The sequence below is a fragment of the Sus scrofa genome, chromosome 6, assembly GCF_054392235.1.
Source record: "Sus scrofa isolate SSC_HxYL_T2T_F1_AM1 chromosome 6, Sscrofa_HxYL_maternal_Yorkshire_Landrace_v2.0, whole genome shotgun sequence".
In the NCBI taxonomy this organism is placed as follows: domain Eukaryota; kingdom Metazoa; phylum Chordata; class Mammalia; order Artiodactyla; family Suidae; genus Sus; species Sus scrofa.
Genome location: NC_139388.1, coordinates 113,116,962 through 113,138,897, shown reverse-complemented (window position 1 = coordinate 113,138,897; position 21,936 = coordinate 113,116,962). Strand labels below are relative to the sequence as shown.

Here is a 21,936-nt window from a genome sequence, read left to right as displayed (position 1 = left end):
AGCATTAGAGATGAAGAGAGTTTGGGTAAGTCTGGTTTTTCAAATAACTTAAATAAACTCATCATATGATCTTCTTTTCTTACACGTTGCTCCCTAGACTTTTTGCCTTTATTGTCCCCTCTCTTTTCTTTGCTTCAGGCTCCCTCTTGATGATACTCTTCTCTCTCTTTCTTTTTGATGCCCTCCAAATCTTCTGTAATGGTCAACCTTCTAGCTCCCTGTTGCTCTCCCACCTGGCCCCTCCCAGCCCTTGGCTCCTCCTCCCCAAGCTGCCCAACAGGTGCCGTCTACCACCTCTTGGGAGATGTCATGGCTGCCCAGCCCCTCTTCCTTCCTCTCCTCCCCGTGGAGGAGAAGACACCCAGCCCAGGACAGCCTTCCTCTGGGACCTCCAGGCCATCTCCAAGACAAGCAGCCTCCTCTCCTCTGACTTCCGGCGACTGTTTCTCCTAAAAGAAAGTCTGGTCTCTCAAGGCTTCTGGTCAGTGAGGTTCTGGGGAATCAAGCTGAAGCCATGGCTCCGTCTTCAGACGGCTCTGCCTGCCAGGCTCCAAGTGCCCTAGAAGCAGGAAGGGGTCCGAGAAAACCACATTCTCCAGATGCTGAGTCTAGGGTAGCCCCCTTCTCAACAGACAAAGGGTCCTGTGAGAGCAGCAGCCAGGAGTCTCCCAGGGCATCTTCAGTCTGTGCCTTGTATCACTGAGCCTGGGACACTCATCTCTCACATCATCCAAGAGATGAGGACCAAAGACCCAAGACGGTGCTTCCTCCTTGCCGCTCTCTTTCCAAACCAAATAGACTCTGGTTTACGCCACTCCCGGCCCCTCACACCTGGGCTGTGTGATGACATAATCCTCCAAGAGGCCAGTGGCAGGCAAGAGAGAGGAGCAGGAACCCAGGCAAAGGGGACGGGTTAGAACACCTGCAGGGGATGCTGCAGGCTGCAGGCTGCAACCACAGAGAAGCCACCACACCCTGGGATGGGGGACAAGGAACGCTAGGCTCAGTGAAAAGGGCTCACCTTGGCCACATTGCTATACAGAGAATTTATATGCCAATCAAGAAGCACTAATTTGCAACCTGAAGGGTTTTTTAAATTTTAGGAATATATATCATTTTTAGATTTCTCTGAAGATGTGTGTCTGGTAAATGCATTTTTAATAGACTCAAACTGGGGGGGACCAGGCAGATTAGAATCAAAAGCATAGTGGTGGGTCTGCAGGGGTCTGCAGGCTTCTCTGGGAGGCTGGCTACACACACTTCAGAGGAACCCGCCCTCTGGCAACCTGACATCCTCCCTACCTTGGCAGTGGGGAAAATCAGAGGCTCCTGAGAGACACCTGTCACACCGCTGTCCTGTGATCCCCGGCTGACACTCACACTGGCCAGTCACTGGGCTGCAGGGCATCTGGTAGGAGCCGAGGGCTGAACACTGGCAGGCTGGATGAAAAGACCTCAGTTAGATCCAGGGCAGCAGGGCATCAGGCCTGAATAAGAGCATGGTTGGGGCGGCCGGGGTGGGGGGTAGCTGAAAGACCCAAATGCAAGTTCCAGATCCACCCCTTATTATCAGACTTGGAACCTGAAACAAGTCACTCAGTTGCTTGAAGCCTCAATTTCCTTTTTTTTAAGTGTCTACTTAACAAGATTGTTGCCAGGATTAAATAAAGATACTACTTGAAAGAGCTGGGGACAGTGCCTGTCTCATACTGAACAATCAATTAAATGCTGGGGTTTTCCATTGTTAATTCCACATTCAGCACAACTAGCTAGTAGTGGATGAGAATTAGGGATGCTTCCTGCCCTCGGTAACAGTGCTCATTGGAAAAAGAGGACGGAACAGCTGATGGGAGATGTGAATCAATGGAGAGGACACATTAATTCCACATTCCTCTGGGGATCAAGTGCAAACCATCCCAGTCCAGACTGGCCTACAACTATCCCCTGCTTTTACAACTATCCCCTGTCTGCCCCTCCTCATACCTAGCTTCTCAAGGTCAAGTGTAACTGAATAATCATGAACAAGTGATGCAGGAAGGGTTGGAAATCGATGGTAAAAGCATCCCAGTTTCCCTGCATCCACCTCAAATCGGTGCATGAACATGTGCAGATAGAGAGAACAGGTCCTGGCCATTCCCTTCTGCTCTTTCCCACTGGGTCTGGTTCCTACTGGTCTCTGTGGCTAACCTCCCACAGGGCAGCAGTTACCAGGACCTGCTTCTAGGGAGAGGTGAGCAGTGGAAATGGCCCACTGATTTCCTGAGCTGGAAGTTTCACACCATAAGAACTGGAGAGCTTATCTTGTTGAATTTCACTGTTACATAGTGAAATTCTGAAATTAAGTGATGGAGTTCCCATTGTGGCTCCGTGGGTTAAGAACCTGATGCTGTCTCTGTGAGGATGTGGGTTCGATCCCTGGCCTCACTCATTGGGTTAAGGAGCTGGCGTTGCTGCAGCGTAAGTCAGAGATGTGGCTCAGATTCATGTTGCCATGGCTGTGGCGTAGGCCTCAGCTGCAGCTCCAATTCAACCCCTGCCCTGGAAACTTCCATATGCCACATGGCCATAAAAAGAAAAAAATAATTAAAAAAAAAGAAGCAGTTAAGTGACATGCCCAAGGTCACCGAATTAGTCTGTAGCAAAAGGCTTCAGACTCTGAGGCAGACCTGTCTGGATTCAAGCACCAGCTCTGCTACTTAGTAACTGGACGACTATAAGCACTTGCTGAGGCTCTCTCAGTCTCTGTTCCCTCTTGTAGAAATGAGCTGGTGACAGTATCTACCCCCAGCAGCCACAAGGCATGAAGGGCACTGCGCACAGGGCTTACCCAGAGGAAGTGCTCAGTGAGTATTCACTCTTGTTAACCTTGCTATACGATCACCCAAGTCCCCCGGTGCTTGGGATGTGCTCTGTAGACCATCCCACACTGTGTTAATAGGAATCAGGGGGTTAGCGTTCCTGACTTCCAAATTTATACATGCAGTAAAAAATATAGATAGACAGACAGACAGACAGACAGAGAGAGAGAGAGAGATAGATAGATTTTTGCAAACCTTATTTGCAAGGTTTCAAAAGTTCCACACTTGTTGAGGCCTTGGGAAAGAAAAGACAAAGGGCCAGTTCCAGTGATTTATTTGTAGGTGTCCTTAAGACCCATAAAGCCCCACATCGCTAAGCCTTGGAGCATGGAGCTCCCACAGGGGAGAGAACACACCACATTCATTCTCTTTGACAGCATTCAGCCCAGGCCCCGAGGGGTGAGCTCCTCTGATATGCTTTTCTGTGATAAAGACAATGGTAGCTTTTGCCCGAGTTGTTCACCAGAATCGTAAAATAAACTCTCCCTGCTAGAAGGGAACTTGGCTCCTTTTCTCACCTATGAATTACCTGGAACTTCAGTGGGCTGTGGGACTTGTTCTGCGTGGCCCAATTAGGGCATGGCAGACCTAGGAGATTTACCATCATTCCGCCCCTTTTTTTTTCTTTTTAGGGCCTTGCCCTTGGCATATGGAGGTTCCCAGGCGAGGGGTCAAATTGGAGCTGAAGTTGCCAGCCTACGCCACAGCCACAGCAACGCCAGATCAAAGCCACATCTGTGACCTACACCACAGCTCATGGCAACGCCAGATCCTTAACCCACTGAGTGAGGCCAGGGATTAAACCTGTATCCTCATGGATACTAGTCAGATTTGTTTCCACTGAACCCTATTTTATTTTATTTTATTTTATTTTATTTTATTTTTTTAGCCACACCCATAGCATACAAAAGCTTCCTGGCCAGGGATCAAACTCGAGCCACAGCAGTGGCAACACTGAAACCCAACCCCTAGGCCACTAGGGAACTCCATCCATCCTCCTATTTTACATGCATTCATCCAGCAGACTCTTTTTTTGGTCTTTTTGTCTTTTCTAGGGCCACACCCATGGCATATGGAGGTTCCCAGGCCAGGGGTCTAATCAGAGCTGTAGCTTCTGGCCTACGCCAGAACCATAGCAACACAGGATCGGAGCCATGTCTTCAACCTACACCACAGCTCACAGCAAGGCTGGATCCTTAACCCACTGAGTGAGGCCAGGGATCGAATCCTCAACTCTATGGTTCCCAGTCGGGTTCATTAACCACTGCACCATGGTGGGAACTCCCTATCCAGCAGACTTTGGTTGAAGGTCTATTGTGTGCCTAGGTGTCGGGGTGAAGGCAAATAAGAAAAGCCCATGTTCCCTGACCACGAAGAGCTAGAACTCCAGAAGAGGGGCTAGAGAATTACTGACATGGTATCAAGAAACTAAATACAAGAGAGATGAAGAAATGGGCCAGCCCACTCCTGGAAGACAGCAGGACAGCATTCTTTCCTGGCCCTGTGGCCTGTTTGCAGAGATCAAGTCCCTACCTAGGGGTACTGAAGAAACACCCTTGGGCTCTATGACAGTTTTTGTGTATCACCTAGGCAACAGGACTCAGATGTTTGCTCAACACCAGTCTAGATGTTGCTGTGAAAGTGTTTTGTCAGATGGGACGAACATTTAAATCAGCTGATCTGGAGTAAAGCAGATTACTTTCTACAATGTGGGTGGGCTCATCCCATCAGTTGAAGGCCTCAAGAGAAAAGACCAAGGTCCCCAAGGAGGAAGGAACTCTGCCTCCCGAGGGCCCAGCTACAGCATCAACTCCTCCCTAGTCTCCAGCCTGCTGGCCAGCCCTGCAGACTTTAGACTTGCCAGCTCTCCACCGTCTCGTCAGCCAATTCCTTAAAATCAATCTCTCTCTCTCCATACCCATATCTATCTATATCCATGCACACAGACACGCATCCCATGGGTTTTGTTTCTCTGCAGAACTAGACTAACACAGGTTCTTTCTGCTATGCTGCCTAAGCGAATGCAGAGAGGAAAACACTCAGGCTGGCAGTGGGCAGCGGGAGGAACCAGGAGCACAGAGGGGGCAGCTCCGGCCAGAGTAACGTGGCCGATACCCGCTCTGACTCCTGGGGCCAGAGCGCTTGTCCTGGGAGCCACCGGAGATGCAGATCCATTCCGGGGGTAACAACAAAGATGCAGTGTTAAACACATGCATGTTATTTTAAATCGTGAATTACTCAATCTGGCATCACCCTTCGCACTTCAATCCAACCATCAGTGAAAGCTGCCAAATCGCAAATCCCGACACCAACACTGACCGCCTTTTTCTCACTCTTGGAAATGCTATCATCAGGCTTTACAAATATTTCAGTTCTGTTCTTTGTTTTGATCCAGGTCCTCTGGAGTCTCTGGAGTGTTTTCTTCTCATGTGCTCATTGGGTTTCTACTTTAAGATACTTTTATTCCCAAAGAGTATGAAAAACAATGATAACAAAGGTCCGGGGAATCAGGGAGCTTGTCGGCTGTGCTCCCCCAAATCTGCCAGCATCAAGCAGGGTCCTGATTCCCAGTCCATGCCAAAGAGATACTTGTTAAATGAAGGAATGAGTAACTCCTGAAACCCTTTTCCTGGCCCAGCCCCGTAGTTCTACCCACAGATATTTTCTCATGGAATCTCGCAATGCTGCCATGAGAGGTATGCCTCCAAGAAATGCCACCGTCTTCCCATCAGTGAAAAAGTCCACAGAGTGAGGCGACACTGCTAGAAAACATGTAGATGACAAGGTAAACAGAGCCTCTATAGTTTCGGGGTGCTCTCCTCACCCACGATTTTAGAGCTTCTTCTCTGTTGGAAAAGCCAGCTGGCACCTTCTCCACTCAGAGCCGCAAAGCCAGCATTTCAGTTTCACGATATTTACTACCGTCCACTTCCCTGGCTGACCGGGCTGAGGGCAGATCAAATCTACAGAAAATCTCAAGGCTTCTTCCAACCACCTCAATGTTCTCCCAGACCAACACTGAATTACAAAGCTGGGGGCCAGTTCAAAGCCGGACTGCACAGAACGTGGCCCGGCCGTGTGGGTTTTGTTTTCACCCTTGGAAAGGCTGGGAGTGGGGCTCCGCGGACGCCTGCCAGGTCGGACGCCTTCCCCAGCAGCACCATCCGCCGTCACCCCGTGCACGTGGCCCCTTCCCCAGGCCAGTGTGTCTGAGTCATGAGAATATGCTGACAGGTTGAAGGAGGTTAATCATGCACAACCATCACAATTATAGGACTTTTCTAAGGAAATACCTGCAACCACAACCCAAAGACTACAGCAAACCCCAATGGGGACAATTTGGGCCCTGGGTCCTTGAGGTTCGCAGGCAGCTGCCCTTTGAGTGTCTTCAGTGTCTCATCCTAGGAGGACTCCTGGCCTCTGTTTTACATGCTGACTGGTAGCTACTTAGCACATTGCACTAGGAAAAAAAAAAAAAAAAAAAAAAAGGAGAAGGAAGAAGAAAATAAGAAGAGAAAAATGCAAGAGAGGAAGGCAGGAATGACAGAAAGAAAAGGGAACAGTAAACTCCCCAAATGACCTAGTTTGCAGGGAGCTGCAGTGTGTTTTGTGACTACAGATAAAGAACTAAGCCAGATGACAATGTAAACATAAAATTTAAATACATATTGACAACTCTCCAGTGAGGCCTCACATCCACGGTTTAACATTCGCCTACAAGACAGAAAACTCCAGGGCACTTAAGTGAGTCAAAAATGAAAGGAGGAGAGAGACTTGTACTTAAAGTCTGGAGTAAATTAAGTTAATACAAAACATAAATGCCAGACTGCATTGGCAAGAGTGATGAAGATGGATTTTGGAATTCTTTTAAGGAAGATTTAAAAAAAATTTTAAAGCCAGACAGAGCAAAGCCACACCAACATTTTTCGGCTGAAATATATTGCACCATCCGATGTGGTGCTCGGGGCCATGTGGACTTGATTCTAAAATGCAATGGCCCAAGAGATCAACTTTATCTACAAAAGATCACAAATTAAAATACTGGGTTGGACCTGGATGCTAGACCAAGTTCAGATTTCAGCATGTCTGAACTTCAGCCACTGGCTTCAACATGGCCCACGTGGAAAACAATTTAAAAGGTCGCAAAAGCTGTTTAAAAAGGAAGCACTAAAGAAGGGAGACCTCCGCCTGCAGAATGTAGGAGCAGCCCAAACTCCTCCAGGGCATCGTGGTTCAAATCTGGAAGAACAAACTCCAGGGCACGCCGCCTCCACCACGCCAGGAAGCAGGCTGCGCTGAACCTTCTCCTGTTTTGCCGGACAGACCTCATCTTCATGACCTGTAACCTTGCCCACAACATCATAAGCTCCTCTAAGTCTGGCCCCGAGTGGACCCTGAGGAGGCAGGCCTCCATCCCATCTCGCTCCCCCTAGTTCTTCTTCATTTTTGTCAATGACGGATCAGTGCCTCCAGCCTAAAATAGAAATGGAGGCAACCCCAACTTGTGCTCCAAAACTTCATTACTTGGGACGTCTTTCCACAGAAACAATAATATGGACCAGGACGAAGTTACCACACCAGACCACAGAGCCAGGTTAGTGCCAAATCCACCTCGAGAGTGATTCATAAGCCCCAACAGAAGCCTCGCCTGTACTGATGCTTCCACAGGAGATGCCCTGGGCATTCCGACTTCCTCTTCTTCTCTTCTTCTTCCTCTTCCTCTTTTTTTTTTTTTTTTTTCTTTTTAGGGCCGCACCTGCAGCCTAGGGAAGTTCCCAGGCTAGAGGTCTAATTGGAGCTGCAGGAGCCAGCCTACACCACAGCCACAGCAATGCCAGATCTCAGTGACATCTGCGACCTACACCACAGCTCATGGCAATGCTGGATCCTTAACCCAGTGGGTGAGGCCAAGGACCAGACCCACATCCTCGTGGATACTAGTTGGGTTCATAACCCGCTGAGCTACAACAAGAACTCCCGGGGCATTTCAACTTCTGACACGGAATTGCCCTGGCTGAAGTCAAGGCCGAAGAAGAAAAGAAACCCCTTCCTTTCCTTACCCTTCCACCTGCCAGGTGATCAAATCTCCGGGCAGCGACTGTTGAGAGTGTCTGTGGCCCAAGAGGCAAAGGCTGAGAAGCGGGGCAGATAACAAAGGTCCAGGACATGTCAGGGAGCCAGGAGGAAAGGGAAGGGCTTGGGATGTGGCACACAGACATCTAGGCAAACTGAGAGCTCTACTGGGATTGGGGCCCTAGGCTCTTAAAATGCCATAGAGGAAGTCTGAGACAGAAGGAGGAAGGTTAAAGGAATAACAGCTACCATATAGGTGAGTGCTTCCTTCCCAGGCTCTAAGGGGTCCCTGTTTATGTCAGTGCAGGTGTAACAGGCAACTTTTCACAGGATGGCCACTATTACTACGAAACTGAGGAACAGAGGGGTTAACTAGCCCAAGTTGATAGCGAGTATGAACCTCACCTCTCTGCCACCTTGTCTCCCGCTTCGGGGAGGGACCTTCCTGCTCCCGTCCCAATCTCCCAGCTCCTTAGCTGCTAACCTCATGGACGAGATGACTTAGGGCCCATGCTAACCTACTCCTGTGTTCAGAGGATGGAGGCTAGCAACGGCACTTTCCAAATTCCCCTGGAGCTGCATTCTGGGTGCCAAGTGGGTTTTGCAAATAAGGACTTGAATATGGTTAGAAAGGTTGAGTGTTTCTGCTGCGCCCGGGATGGCCATGGAGGCACCAGGACCACATGCCTCCTGTCCTGAGCAGCAGGGAAGCCCAGCCTGGAGCCTGAATGACTCCAGTCAGCACCTCTCGACCCATAGTGAGCCCCCATCTGGGCGTAGTTCCTGCCCTGAGCCCTGACTGATCATCTTTCCTTCTTCTCTCCCCCGTTTCCCCACAACAGAAGCCCCAAGGAGAACAATGGCAGGCAGACGGAAGGAGGCAGAGGAAGCTAATGTGGTGAATTCATTCAACGGTTTGCTAATCACCCAACACCTCCTGTGCTCTGGGGACCAGCCAGACACCTCCCCTTCCCTTCCTCCATCCCTTTCGGTGACTCCTACTGGGATGGGGGACTAAGGGCCAAGCCAAGTGGAGAGGGAGGGCTCTGTGGTTTTGTGTGTGCTGCTCCCCCTCCCGGAACACCCTGCCTCCTCCCTCTGTCTGCCTGCAGGCCCCTCAGGCACCACCTCCTCTCCAGAGCCCCGATCTGCACTGGCTCCAGAGCCCAGGGGCTTGACCACCAGGGAGGAGGAAGGGTAAGGCTGGGAAGGAAAAGAGGGGAGGTGACACGGCCAGGAGAGGAGGACAGTCACACGTAACATACCTACATAAGCCGGCAGGTCATTCACTAAACGGCAGGCCACCCAGCTCTGCCAGAAGGAGCCTCTCTCTGCTGCTCACCGTGCATGTGCTGCCCACTTACCTTGGCAAATAGGGAAGGAGTAGAAACCCGGGCGGCAGGCATCGCACCGGGGGCCCCCCACCCCGGGGCGGCACAGGCACCTCCCTTGGGCATCACATATCTCGGGGAGAACTCCTTCCAGGTTACAATCACAGCCTGCGAAGAGGAAGAGACTTTCAGACAGGGCTCCATCCTCCTGCCCTCTGTGTGTTCCTCCCTTCACCCCTGTGTCTGTCCATGGACACACAGATTCTGAGTTACCTATGGCCAACAGACACTCCTGACTTGGAAGACCGCCTCCTAAAGGAAGAAAAATATCCATCTAGGAAAGGTCAGCGATGCCGTTCAGGAGCCTGCAAGGCGGGCACTCGTTTGCAAAATACCTACAATTTTTTAGCATCAACCCCTGGGAGAACGATTTTTCCCCCCCGGAACTGAGCCTTGCATAGTGAAGCTTGAATTTCACAGAGTCCCGTCAAATGACAATCCTGAATTAAGCACAGTTCTGCCTCCATTTTTCAGAAGACAAGAAATGAACATACATTCAGCCCTATTATGTGCCAGATGTGGCTTTGGGGGCCCTTCCTCCACTGCCTTAATCCTCGAGGCAGGAGCCCTTCCCAGCAGGCAGGCTGCTTCCCACACAGGTGCCAGGGCCAGAAACCTCTGAGGCCCCTCCCCTCTCCCACCCTCACCCCACACCTCCTCCCCAGGGCCTCATCCTCGTTCGCCTGGATTATTCCCAGAGCATCCTAACAAGGATTCCCATCTTCTCCCTCCAATCCATTCTCCATACTGGTGTCAAGAGCCATCTTTCTAAAACGTCAACCTTTTCAATTCACTTTCCATTCTAAATTCCTCAATGGGGACCCAACGCCTGCAGGACATAAGCCGAAGTCTTTGACATGTGGGACGCAGCAGACCCTTCAAAATCTTCCAGGCTGCCAGAGCCCAGGCTGTACCTCTGTGCAAACTAGAAAAAGGTATTCCTTTCTTAAGATGTTTTCCTATTATTTGCTGTCAAATTGCCACCATACAGATACAAATCTGTGATGTCCTCAATGGATGTGACGCCCCCGGAGATGCCACGCAGGTGTGCACGGCAGCCTGCATGTCTGAACTCTTCTCTTCCACACGTGGAATCTCCCCTACCCTAGGGTTCAGTCCCAGTGACCTACTGCCACACCTATCCATCCCCATGTCTTCTCTCAGCGGCCCCTCTGCCTGCCTAACTCCTTCGCCCGCCAAGACTCGGCTCAGATGACTCCTCCAGGTCCGGGGAAGCCCTTGCAGAAGCTCAATCTCCTTCCTTCCTTCTTCCCCTCCCACCTGCCTTTCCTCCCTTTCTCTGTAAGGAGCTGTAAGGACGCCCTGCATTTGCTCCCATGGCTCTGTGTCCTTGCTGGGTCACAGCATTAACTCCCGTTGTTGTCACGGCCTGTGTGCCTCCCACAGGGCCTGGGAGCTCCCAGGGAGCAGGAACTGGGAGCAGGCCACTGCCTTGGCAGTGCCCAGTACACAGGAGGCACTTAAGAGTTTCATGAATGAAGAATGTGCTAACTATTCAAGACGACCACTCTCTTTGGTAAACACCATTCTTTGAATTCTATTTCACTGGCATCTACACAGGGTCTCCAAACACAGATAAGAACTCTTCATCTGTCCCTCTCTAAGCTTTAATTGGCAGGTCTCCATGCCAGCAGTGACTGCCCCACCCCTCCAGGCAGGTGAAGTGCCCAGCCTGTGGAGGGACACAGCAGGAAGGCACCCCCAGTGGCTATCAGAGCTCTCATCATTAGCACGTGCCCAGCCCCCACCACACTGCCTCAACACTTTGGCAATGGCCAAGCTGCTCCTTACAGTCACTGGGGATTCAAAACCTTCTTGTGGTATTTGGCAAGAAACCTCTGGGCAGCCACGTCTTCAGGCCAAATGGGCTGCTTTACAAAATATCCCAAGATTATATCCGTCTCCTAAAGCAAGACCTACAGTCTTTCTGCAGCTGTGGATTTTGTTGTCACGGCTCTTTGTTTGAACCTGGAAGAGTAAAAATGTACCCATGCCAGTGTCCTTCTAGAGTGACTGTTTTGTATATTCTGTCATTTACAAAAAGACGACTTGAAGATACGCCTACTAAACAGCGACTTCCTAAACATAACTGTTAAGTGGTTATAAATATAAATAATCACTTGGACCCAGAAAATCCAAATACTATCCGGCATCATGAAATATAATGAAAAACCTAAAAATTTTCCTAATATTTTCCTATGTCCTATAATATTCCTAATATTTTCCTATGTCCTTTTGCTTCAAGTGTCTGGAATTGAGCATATGGATTTTCTAGAACAGTAGTTCTCCATCTTGGCTGTACACTAGAATCTCCTGGTAGAATATCATTGCTTGGGTATGGAATCCCAAATGCAAAGATGCTGATATAATCCCCCAATCTGTCAACTCTGGCCTGAGGGCCAGATCCATCCCTCTTTTTTTTTTTTTTTTTTTTAGGGCCGCACCCACGGCATATGGAAGTTCCCAGGCTAGGAGTCTAATTGGAGTTGCAGCTGCCAGTCTACACCACAGTCACAGCAACGCCAGATCCAAGCCACGTCTGTGACCTACACCACAGCTCACGGCAATGCCAGATCCTTAATCCACTGAGCAAGGCCAGGGATGGAATCCCCAACCTCTTGGTTCCTAGTCAGATTCGTTTCCACTGCGCCACAACGGGAACTCCCATCCTTGTTTGGGTAAACAAAGTTTTACTAGCACACAGCCAAGCTCATTCATTCACATCTTGTCGACGGTTCTTCTCATGTTACAACAGCAGAGTTGAGCACTTGCAACGTTCGTTACCTACAAAGCTGGAATATTTACTATCTTCATCTTTACGGAAAAGTCTGCCAACTACTAAACAGGAACTTCTACTAACTACAGCGATGGTTCTTAATGAGACACACCTCAGAATCATCTGGAAAACCTGTTCAAAATACCAGCCTGGGCTTCACCCCTGGAAATCTAGATTAAGATCTGGGAGTGAAACAGGGAGTTCTAAACCCAGCCCTGTTTAATTACCACCGTATTAGAAGACATGAAAGCATCAGTGGGCCTTAATGAATTAAAATTCCCAGCACCAGGAGGGACATGGCCTTATCTAGCGCTGTGTATCCCCTGGCAGTTGAGATGTTTGTGCTTCTTAACAGTCCTTCCAGAAGTTAGGCCCCAAATTGGATGTTTTTAAAATGCTTTAGTAGAAAACCTAATTGAAGTGGATATCTGTGCCTTCAAATTCCCAAACAAACCTAATTGCACTATTTGAAACTTCTTTTCCTCAAGGCTGTGTTCTAAGGCTTCCCGAATAGTTTGTAACAGATGCCTGAACTTCCCTTCAAGTTCAATTAAACGTCTTTCCCTGAAATCACCACCAGTGTACTTGGAGAGGAAGGAACGGGCAAACAAAGGGTTTACTGGAAAGAGACCCTACGTGGAAGAGCTAAAACATGCCTGCAAAAGGAAACCGAGGATGCGTGGTGTCATCCAGGCTCAAAACCTGAGCTCCGTTCTCATCAAATAACTAACATGTAGGAAACACTCGCTGGTACCCACTGTGGGCAAGACTCCCGGCAGGTGCTGTGGGGATCAGAAAGCAAGTCAAACATCGCTATTGTCCCAAGTGGCCAAGGGAGTGATGATGGCTAAAGACAACACCCCAAGGTATGGGAAGCTGGGTACGAGCAGAGAGACAGAACAGAAGCAGGAAACAAGCACCGGAAGGGAGGCTGGGTCACAGGGCTGCCCCTGGTGAGCCCTTGTGCTGTCCCCAAATACTGTGACATGCCCCACACCCATCCACGCCTCCCAAGTTCCAGGAAGGCTCTTTCACACCTTCTCTCTCCTCAACCCTGGGGCCTCTTCCCCACTTTCTGCCTGACCTTGAGTCCTCTTTCTTTCTTTCTTCCTTTTTTTTAATTTAATTTTATTTTTTTTTTTGTCTTTTTGCCATTTCTTGGGCCGCTCCCGCGGCATATGGAGATTCCCAGGCTAGGGGTCGAATCAGAGCTGTAGCTGTCGGCCTACACCAGAGCCACAGCAACGCAGGATCCGAGCCACGTCTGCAACCTACACCACAGCTCATGGCAACGCTGGATCGTTAACCCACTGAGCAAGGGCAGGGATCGAACCCGCAACCTCATGGTTCCTAGTCAGATTCGTTAACCAGTGCACCACAACGGGAACTCCTATTTTGTCTTTTTAGAGCTGTCCCCGTGGCATATGGAGGTTCCCAGGCTAGGGGCGGAATCGGAGCTATAGCCACTGGCCCACATCACAGCCACAGCAACGCCAGATCCAAGCCACGTCTGCGACCTACACCACGGCTCATGGCAATGCCAGATCCTTAACCCGCTGAGCGAGGCCAGGAATCGAACCTGTGTCCTCATGGATGCCAGTCAGATTTGTTTCTGCTGAGCCACGATGGGAAGGCTCTGATTCCTATCTCACAAAGGAAAAAAGACCAGGAGAGAGCGCCCTCACGCTCCCACACGGGTCCGCCCACTGCCCCAGCCCTGCATGTGCCCGCTCCTCCTCGCTGACAGCCTGAGCAGCTCAGTACAGGGCTCGTCCTCCTTGTGGGCTCCTTCTGGAAGCCTGGGAGCCACCCAGTCCTCCCGTTCCCTCACAGTCCACTTCACCAGCAACATCCCCACTCCAGACAAGTCCTGCCGGATCCATCCTCAGATTAGACACATGGTCTGTCCACTTCTGGCCACCTCCACTGATACCTCCTGGGTCCCAGACGCCACCCTCTCTTCCTCAGGGATCATCACCGCGATGGCTTCCCTGCTTCTTCTCTTCTCCCCCTGCAATTGGTTTTCACCACAGTCTCCAGACAGACCCTAACGCAACGTCATTTCCCTGTGCCAAACTCTCCCAGCTCCCGGCTCATCAGAGTAGAGAGTAAGTCTTTGACGTGGCTGAGCTACGATCTGGTCCCCAGAACATCCCCCTTCACCGCTTCCCTTGTGCTCCCCCCGCTTTCACACACCTGGTCTCCTTCTGATCTGGGAACACCCCTGGCCATGTCCTGCCTTAAGGACTTTGCACTTGCTCTTTCCTGCATCTGGATGCTTCTCCCCAGACACCTGCAGGGCCCAGCCCTCAGCCCCCGGACGTCCCTGCTTAATCATCTCTTCAGAGAGGGCTTCCCTGACAACCTACTCACATGTGCAAACCTCACGTTCCCGAACCTCTCTCGGCCTTATTGTCTAATTTATTCCACGGCCCTGATGGCTGCTGCCACCTCCAGCCCATACCCAGAGCTACAGTCTTTTTGTAGAACCTGAACTCATTGGGCAAAGATGCCCTCCAGAGACTATGCTCTTGTCTGATCACCAGGGCCCCTTCTGTGCTCGCCCACACCCTGGATGCACCAGGAGGGTGGGGGGTGGGGGGTCCACGTGCTCTCAGCATGACCTCCACCTGAGCGAGACAAGCACGTGCCCACCAGGTCTTCCCTTTCCTGGGTGATCCAAACCTGACCCAGATGGCCGTGGGCTATGTGCCTGCGATGTGCCCTTATATGGGTGCCCACATGCCCTTCTGAGTGTGTGTGTGTGTGTGTCCCTGTATGTGCCATTGTGGGTTCACATGGGGAACTGCCCAGAGCTCCAGAATTGAACCCAAAAGCCTGGAACATACTCATGTGGGTTAATTTACACCTACAGTGTGAATGACTCCCATGTGAAAGAAGTTCCTTGTGCAAATACAGCCCCGCTTATCATAATCTAGCATGTTAGTGATTTTACTGGTTGATATATTAAATATATAAACCTTCCCCCGCCCCCGGCGCCCCCTCACTGAAATATAAGCTCCCGGAGTGCTGAGAAATGTGTTTCACTGCCAAGTCCCCAGCAGCCGGAACAGTGCTAATAGGGGTCATAAAATATTTGCAGAATCAGCACCTCTGATGCCCCAAAGGCTGCTTCCTGCAGACCCCTGCCACTCTCTCTCCCTGGGTGCTTTTCTGGCTGCAGGAGCTCCCCACATAGTTAATGCCCCTAAGGAGCAGGTGACTGAAGTGAGATAAGGCTGAGCAAGTTCTCTGCTACCCCCCAGAGCTGCTCAGACGGCTGCGGCTGCAGCTCCAGGTGTAAGGCACGACCTTGCTCGCTACCAAATCTCCCCAGGTCTCACTCCCTCGCTGCGTTTCCTGGGGTCACCTCCCAAATTAACTGCCTGCACTCAATTCCTTTCTCAGAGTCTCTTGATGGAGAGCCAAACAGCAGAGTAGGGAACTGACTGCCCCTGAAGGTTTCTGAGCAAGCCAGCAGCATACAATCCCAGCTCTGCCTAGTGTCCGTCAGGTAGGTAGGTACCTTTGCAAGGGACAGACTGGAATAGAGAATGATGGGGGTTGAGGAGCCCGAAGGGGACACACTGCCAGGCACCACCTTGGTCCCACATAAGAGAAGCTGAACTTGGACACAGCCCTGTGCCTAGGAAGTAGGAAAGGAACATGAAGCATAATATTTTCATGGAAGTTAAACCAAAAGAGAAGTTACTTACCTTTTAAATCTCCAGCTACTGGACCTTTGGGACTTGGAGTAGATGCAGGGAAAATGGGAATTCCTAGAAAAATAGTTTGTCAAAAAAATACAGAGAAGGATTAAGGAGATGGTAAAGGAAAAGATAAAGTTGCCCTAACCAGGAGCGCTCTCGAACTTAGTGAAAGAAGCATGTGGAGAGTAATTGAAAGACGGGCAATGTTGCTTTACTTAAAATGCATCTGGGAACAGAATCAGGATGGTCAGACATTGTGATCCATATATTAATGTGAAGAAATGGACATTTTGTGCTCATAGTAGCAAAGTCCCAATCCAGCAGGACTGAGCTAGGCTTCTTTGGCATCTTTGCTGTTTTGTTGTTGTTGCTGTTGTTCTTGGATTTTTTTGTCTTTTCTCTTTTTAGGGCCGCACCGGCGGAATATGGCAGCTCCCAGGCTAGGGGTCCAATTGGAGCTGTAGTCGCCAGCCTACGCCACAGCCGCAGTAATGCCAGATCCGAGCCGCGTTTGTAACCTACACCACAGCTCATGGCAACGCTGGATCCTTAACCCACTGAGTGAGGCCAGGGATGGAACCTGCGTCATCATGGATACTAGTTGGGTTCATTAACCACTGAGCCACAACGGGAACTCTGTCTTTATTGTTTTTTAATGTAAAATTGAGACTAGCTTCTAAAAGTGTTTTCCTTCAAGTTTTTCCCTAAAATTGCGCTTATGCAAATGCAATTTCTGCTCAGCCTCTATCCAATAATCACAGATTCTAAACTGATGCAGCCCTGATTCAGTGCTACTGAGTGTGGGCTTAAAAATTGGTTCCTTTAACTAGAAGATGATCCTATAATTCATCCTCCAAACTGGAACACTCAACAGTGGAAATGGGCCCTAGTTTAAGCACGACCCTGGGACAGCAGGTGGGAACCAGGACAGATGGTGACCCCATGCATGTGTCCTGTCCACACATTCCCCACAACTCCACATGCTTTTCCTGGGGTGGTAGAGTTGTGAGGTGGGAATGGGTGAGAACAAATGCAGCAATGGGGTTGCCCCTTCCTGAGACAATGCTTCTCTGTCCTAACTCCAAAGTCCAGTTTTTATGCCACCGAAGGACCAAGAGCATCATGGCTCTTGTCACAAGCTGCATGGCTGATCTCACAGACGCTCCTCCCTCATGTTCTAGGGTGTTTCCCGCATTTGCACATATGTTCTCTCCGAGATCCTGAGACATTCCCTTAGGTCATGGCAGTGGGAAGGGGCAGACACATCCCCCGCCATCAGAAATACAACACACACAATGTGTGTGCAAATGAACATCTGGAAGCCCATGATGTTTCTTCTAGGTTTACTCATGGATCATTAGCAAGCTGAAATTGACGCTATTTGACCCTTTGACCTGCTGAGACGGACGGTACTGTCTATAGCACAGCCTAACACTTTGGAGATAAATAACAGGACAAAATATGCTTACATAAATGTAATGTTCCAAGCTTCGGGAAACACTATCATGCAAATACCACCTCCCTGGCCCCACTTCTGTCCCCAGGCCCCCAGCCATGCCCCCAAGGGTTGAGGCACAAAGCCCAGGTGAGTGCCGAAAAGCAAGGCCCCTTCCTTCCGCCCCAGGACTTACTCAAGCAAAATGGGAAATGATAGTAGCCGGCTGCGCACTCCTCACAGTGGTCTCCTCGGAAATTGAACTTGCAGGTGCAGCGGCCAGAGCCCTGTTCACAGGCCTCTGCGTGCTCGGGGTTACACCTGCAGGCTAAGAGAAATTCCAAAGGGATTGAGAAATCTCAAGGGATGTGTCCTTTGCTGCACCTCATAAGGTAAATATGTCCTGATAACTTCTCAAGCGACATTGACTACTTCCTCATTGGTCCACAGGGATTCTCGAAAGGGCCCAACCTATCTTCCACCTCATGGCTGGCTGATGGTTTGCCTTGACTTCAGGGGCCATCAGAGACAAGCACTGATAAGCAGCCACACCAAGCTCTCAAGAACGGGCTTTATTGTACTGAGCATGCCCAGCTCACTGTGCAGGATGCCAACCTGCACCAACCAGCATCAGAGGGACCGGATGGGTATGTGTTGTAGCCCCACCAGGTTTTCTGTGCACAACCTCTCCTGACCATGAGCCAACTGTGGATAGCCACACTGTGATCCTTGTTACATAGCTGTCATGTGGACACAAGTGCAAGATGCCTAGATATTGAGATTTAACCTGTGGACAGGCCAGCAAGACTGCACCCATAACCCAAATCAGAACCACGTGATATGACTCACTGAAAGCAGGTTTTGCAACCAACATGGTTTTTAAGTATTTGCATTCTGGAGGAATGTACTTGGGGTGTACAATGCTTGGAAAGCCCCTCTCTTGGGAGCTTCCCTTGACCCAGCAAAAGTTCTCCCCTTGGACACCAAAAATACTGTCATAGCTCAGCTGAGTTCCTGTCCTGTGAGGAACTGGGAGACTGGAGAAACCGGAGCATCCCCCTAGCCCGACTCCTTCCGGTGTCCTTTGCTTAATCTGTTTAGAATTTATGTGTCCTGTGGATTCTTTATGCTCACGATCATAGAAACGTGTCAAAACAACCGAAAACATTTGCTGCAGGCTTAGTATTTTCCTAGGTAGTTTTGGTGGCATTTCATTTAATCTCGGAGGATAAATGATCATTTCCTTTTACATATAAGAAATCTGATGTGCAGAAAGACTATGGAACTGCCTGCGGTCACACAGCTAGTAAAGAGTAGAACCAATCATATAAAGAGAGAGAAAAATGAAGGGCATTACTAACCAGTCAGAATTTAGCCCATGACTTCCCTGAAGTCTGAGACACATCAAGTTGGAAATGAAACTTACGGATGCAGCCATCAGGGGCGTGGACCGGAACACCATACGGACGGTAATAACCCTTAGCACACTTTTCACAGTTTACACCAGCTGTGTTATGCTAGAAAGAAACAAAAGACATTTGGAGGGCAGAATACTGGAGAAGTGCTATTCATGCAGAGAAATAACACTGTCATACACAACTGTAATGTCAAAGTCACCAAAAGAAAAAAAAAGCATTGATCTTGACCTTGAATCTCCAAGATTTACCACAGAACCCTGGCTTGAACTCCAGAATTTTTTTCCCACCGAAGAGGAAATGAGGGGAAGCCCCACGCACTGGACAACCCAGGTTTTCCCCTCCACTACTTAATGAAGCACCTGACATCTGAAGGAGCAAAACTCAAGAGGACCACTCTTCGAAGCTTCATTCAGTAACGATGAATGGATAATAAGTCACCCTTACATTTTACTCGAGGGATAAAGGGTCATGTGTGTATTTTTATCCTCTCCAACCTTGGAAGAAACTGCAGATACAGATGCTCTTCTCTCTTCATTCCAAAATCTATCCGTTCTTTAGTCTGAAACCACTTCCCAAACATTTCTGCTACGGGAATGGAAAATGTAGGCATGAGTCTCATACACAGAACTCATTTTAAAGGACAATACAAGGCAGCCTTTGTATTTCATGGCTAATCCTTGTAATTGCCATAAAATCAAATTACCCAACATGCATCACCAATTTCCACGAACTATACACTGTGGGTCTAGGTCAACTCTGCCTCTCTCTCTCTCTCTCTCTCTAATTCGGAAACAATCGGGGGGACAGCATTCTTTCATTAAAGGAAAAAAGGCAACAGGAAGTTAAAAAGAACAAATATAATACACTTGGACTCAAAAGGAGTCTACACAGAAACACAGAGAGGAGAACAAAGACCCTTTCTGTATCCTCTCCCCTATTTTAGATGATTTTATTAATCACAGACTTATTTATTACCACTCCTTGTCCTGTGGGCTAAAATCTGAATTCATTTTAACACTGAGGTCTAAAACCACACTGGCCACTTCTGACTTAACATTTACTTGCATAAACATCTTGGGCAAATAAGAAACAGCTGTGGTCTACCCGCTCTTGCATCACATGCCAATTAACCTCTCGATTCTGTTGCTTGCCACTGTTGCTTCTAATAGTCAGAAGACATCAGGTGTCCCATTTTTTTTTTCCCATTGGAATAAGAAATGAAGAAAAGTTTTCTGAAGTGGGTACCCCAGGTTCTCTCCTTTACCACAAGGTTTAGTAGGTGGAAATATCTGCTACAGAGGATATATATGTTGGCCATGGTGTGCAGCAACTTGACATGGAATCTCAGTTCCCAGACCAGGGATCGAACCCAGACCACAGTGGTAAAAGTACTAACCACTAAGCCACCAGGGAACTCATGAAAAGTTTTTTTTTTTTTTTTGGCTGTGCCCACAGCATGCAGAAGTTCCCGGGCCAGGGATCAAACCCGTGCCATAATTCTTAACTGTGCCACGGCTGCAGCAATGCCAGATCTTTAACCCACTGCACCACAGGGGAACTTCTAGAAGTTATATTTTTAAAACACAAAAAACTAACAAATACCCAAAAGCCAGCAACAAATCGGGCCAATGGACGAATACCTATAGTTTGCCTTCAAGTTCTTCATGGTTCTGTAGGACCCATACCACCTAAGAGCAAAATAAACCTCTTATCCACGGACACCAAGGTCATGGTTGGATCAAGGCCAGATGGAGATTCAAGAACAGTCGTGGCTCCATAATTTCTACATTGGAGGCATGGAGGAAGTAATCTGGCTGGATGGAGTAGGTGCCTGATTTTGCATGTAAGACAAGAGATGAGAAAGCCTCAGTTGCTCGGGCTAAAGCCTGGGGTGTTTGCCAATGGGATCAGTGCAACAGGTAAGCCCACCCTCCCCCCCCACCGCTTTTCCCCTGGCATCATCTAGAGAAGCTTTCTAAGGAACACCAACCTAGAAACCCCAGGCCCTATTCTGACAACGCTCAGGCCCTAACTCCTCTAAGTAGAATTTTCCAAGCTGCATTTCAATCTATCTTCAGGTAAATCCCATCTCTCTCTCTCACTCTCTTTTTCCCTCAATTCCTTGACCACACCTATGACACCGTTACTAGCTGCCACCTCTAGGAAGCTCAGGTCCCAGGAGACTACTGGCAAGTGCACCCATGGCCCATATGCTCCCTGGGAAGCCCACATCTGATATTTCATCCAAAGACCAGAAAACAGGGTAAACCTCTATGACCTCTGACTCCCCACCCCTCACCCTGCTCACTCCCCTCTGGCCATGCAGGCCCCTTCCTCCCTTTGAAGGCCCTTTGCCCTGCAGTCTCCTCTGCCTGGAATGCTCTCCCCCAGACAATGCCTGGCCCACTCTCTGGCTTCTTTCAAGTCTTTATTCAAATGCCACCTCTCAGAGAGTGAGGGAGTGGGATGGACGGGGAGTTTGGGGTTAGCAGATGCAAACTATTGCATTTGGAGTGGATAGGCAATGAGATCCTGCTGTATAGCACAGGGAACTATATCTAGTCACTTGTGATGGAGCATGACAGAGGAAAATGTGAGAAAAAGAGTATATATATAGATGACTGGGTCACTTTGCTGCACAGCAGAAATCAACAGAATATTATAAATCAACTATAATAGAAAAAATAATTTTTTTTTTTTTTTATGGTCACACCTGTGACATACGGAAGTTCCCAGGCTAGGGTCCAATCGGAGCCACAGCTGCCAGTCTACGCCACAACTACAGCAACACCAGATCCAGACCGCATCTGCGACCTACCTACACCACAGCTTACAGCTACGCTGGATCCCCAACCCACTGAGTGAGGCCAGGAATGGAACCCGCATCCTTATGGACACTATGTCAGGTTCTTAACCCACTGAGCCACAGCAGGAAATCCAGAAAAAAATAAAATCTTAAATAAAATAAAATAAAATGTCACATACCCCCAAACCAACACTTAAAACAGTGGATGCAAACTGCTTCCTGGGTGCCTCCAACATTTTGGAGCCACTATTGTCCTTGAGTCTCTATCTGGCCTTGATCCAACCATGACCTTGGTGTCCATGGGTGAGGGGTGTATCTTGCCCTCAGGTGGTGTGGGTCCTAGAGAATATTCAAAACTTGAAAGCAGGAGTTCCTGTTGTGACTCAGTGGTAACGAACCCGACTAGTATCCAGGAGGATGCGGGTTTGATCCCTAGCCTTGCTCAGTG

The 21,936-nt window shown here is 49.2% G+C and overlaps 1 protein-coding gene across 5 annotated transcripts in view; it reads right to left on the bottom strand.

Annotated features, from left to right (window-relative positions):
- The window catches only part of LAMA3 (laminin subunit alpha 3), a 253,893-nt gene that overhangs the window by 146,303 nt on the left and 85,654 nt on the right, over positions 1-21,936 (bottom strand). For 4 of the 5 annotated variants that reach the window (XM_084958210.1, XM_084958209.1, XM_084958211.1 and 1 more), the window contains 5 exon segments: positions 18,691-18,781; positions 17,461-17,592; positions 15,836-15,898; positions 9,296-9,430; positions 1,303-1,440 (listed from right to left, as the gene is read on the bottom strand). Coding sequence is in view for 2 of the 5 variants with exons in the window: in XM_084958209.1 (XP_084814335.1) it covers positions 1,303-1,440; positions 9,296-9,430; positions 15,836-15,898; positions 17,461-17,592; positions 18,691-18,781 (559 nt within the window). In the remaining 3 variants the exon portion in view is untranslated. 5 annotated transcript variants of the gene reach the window in all.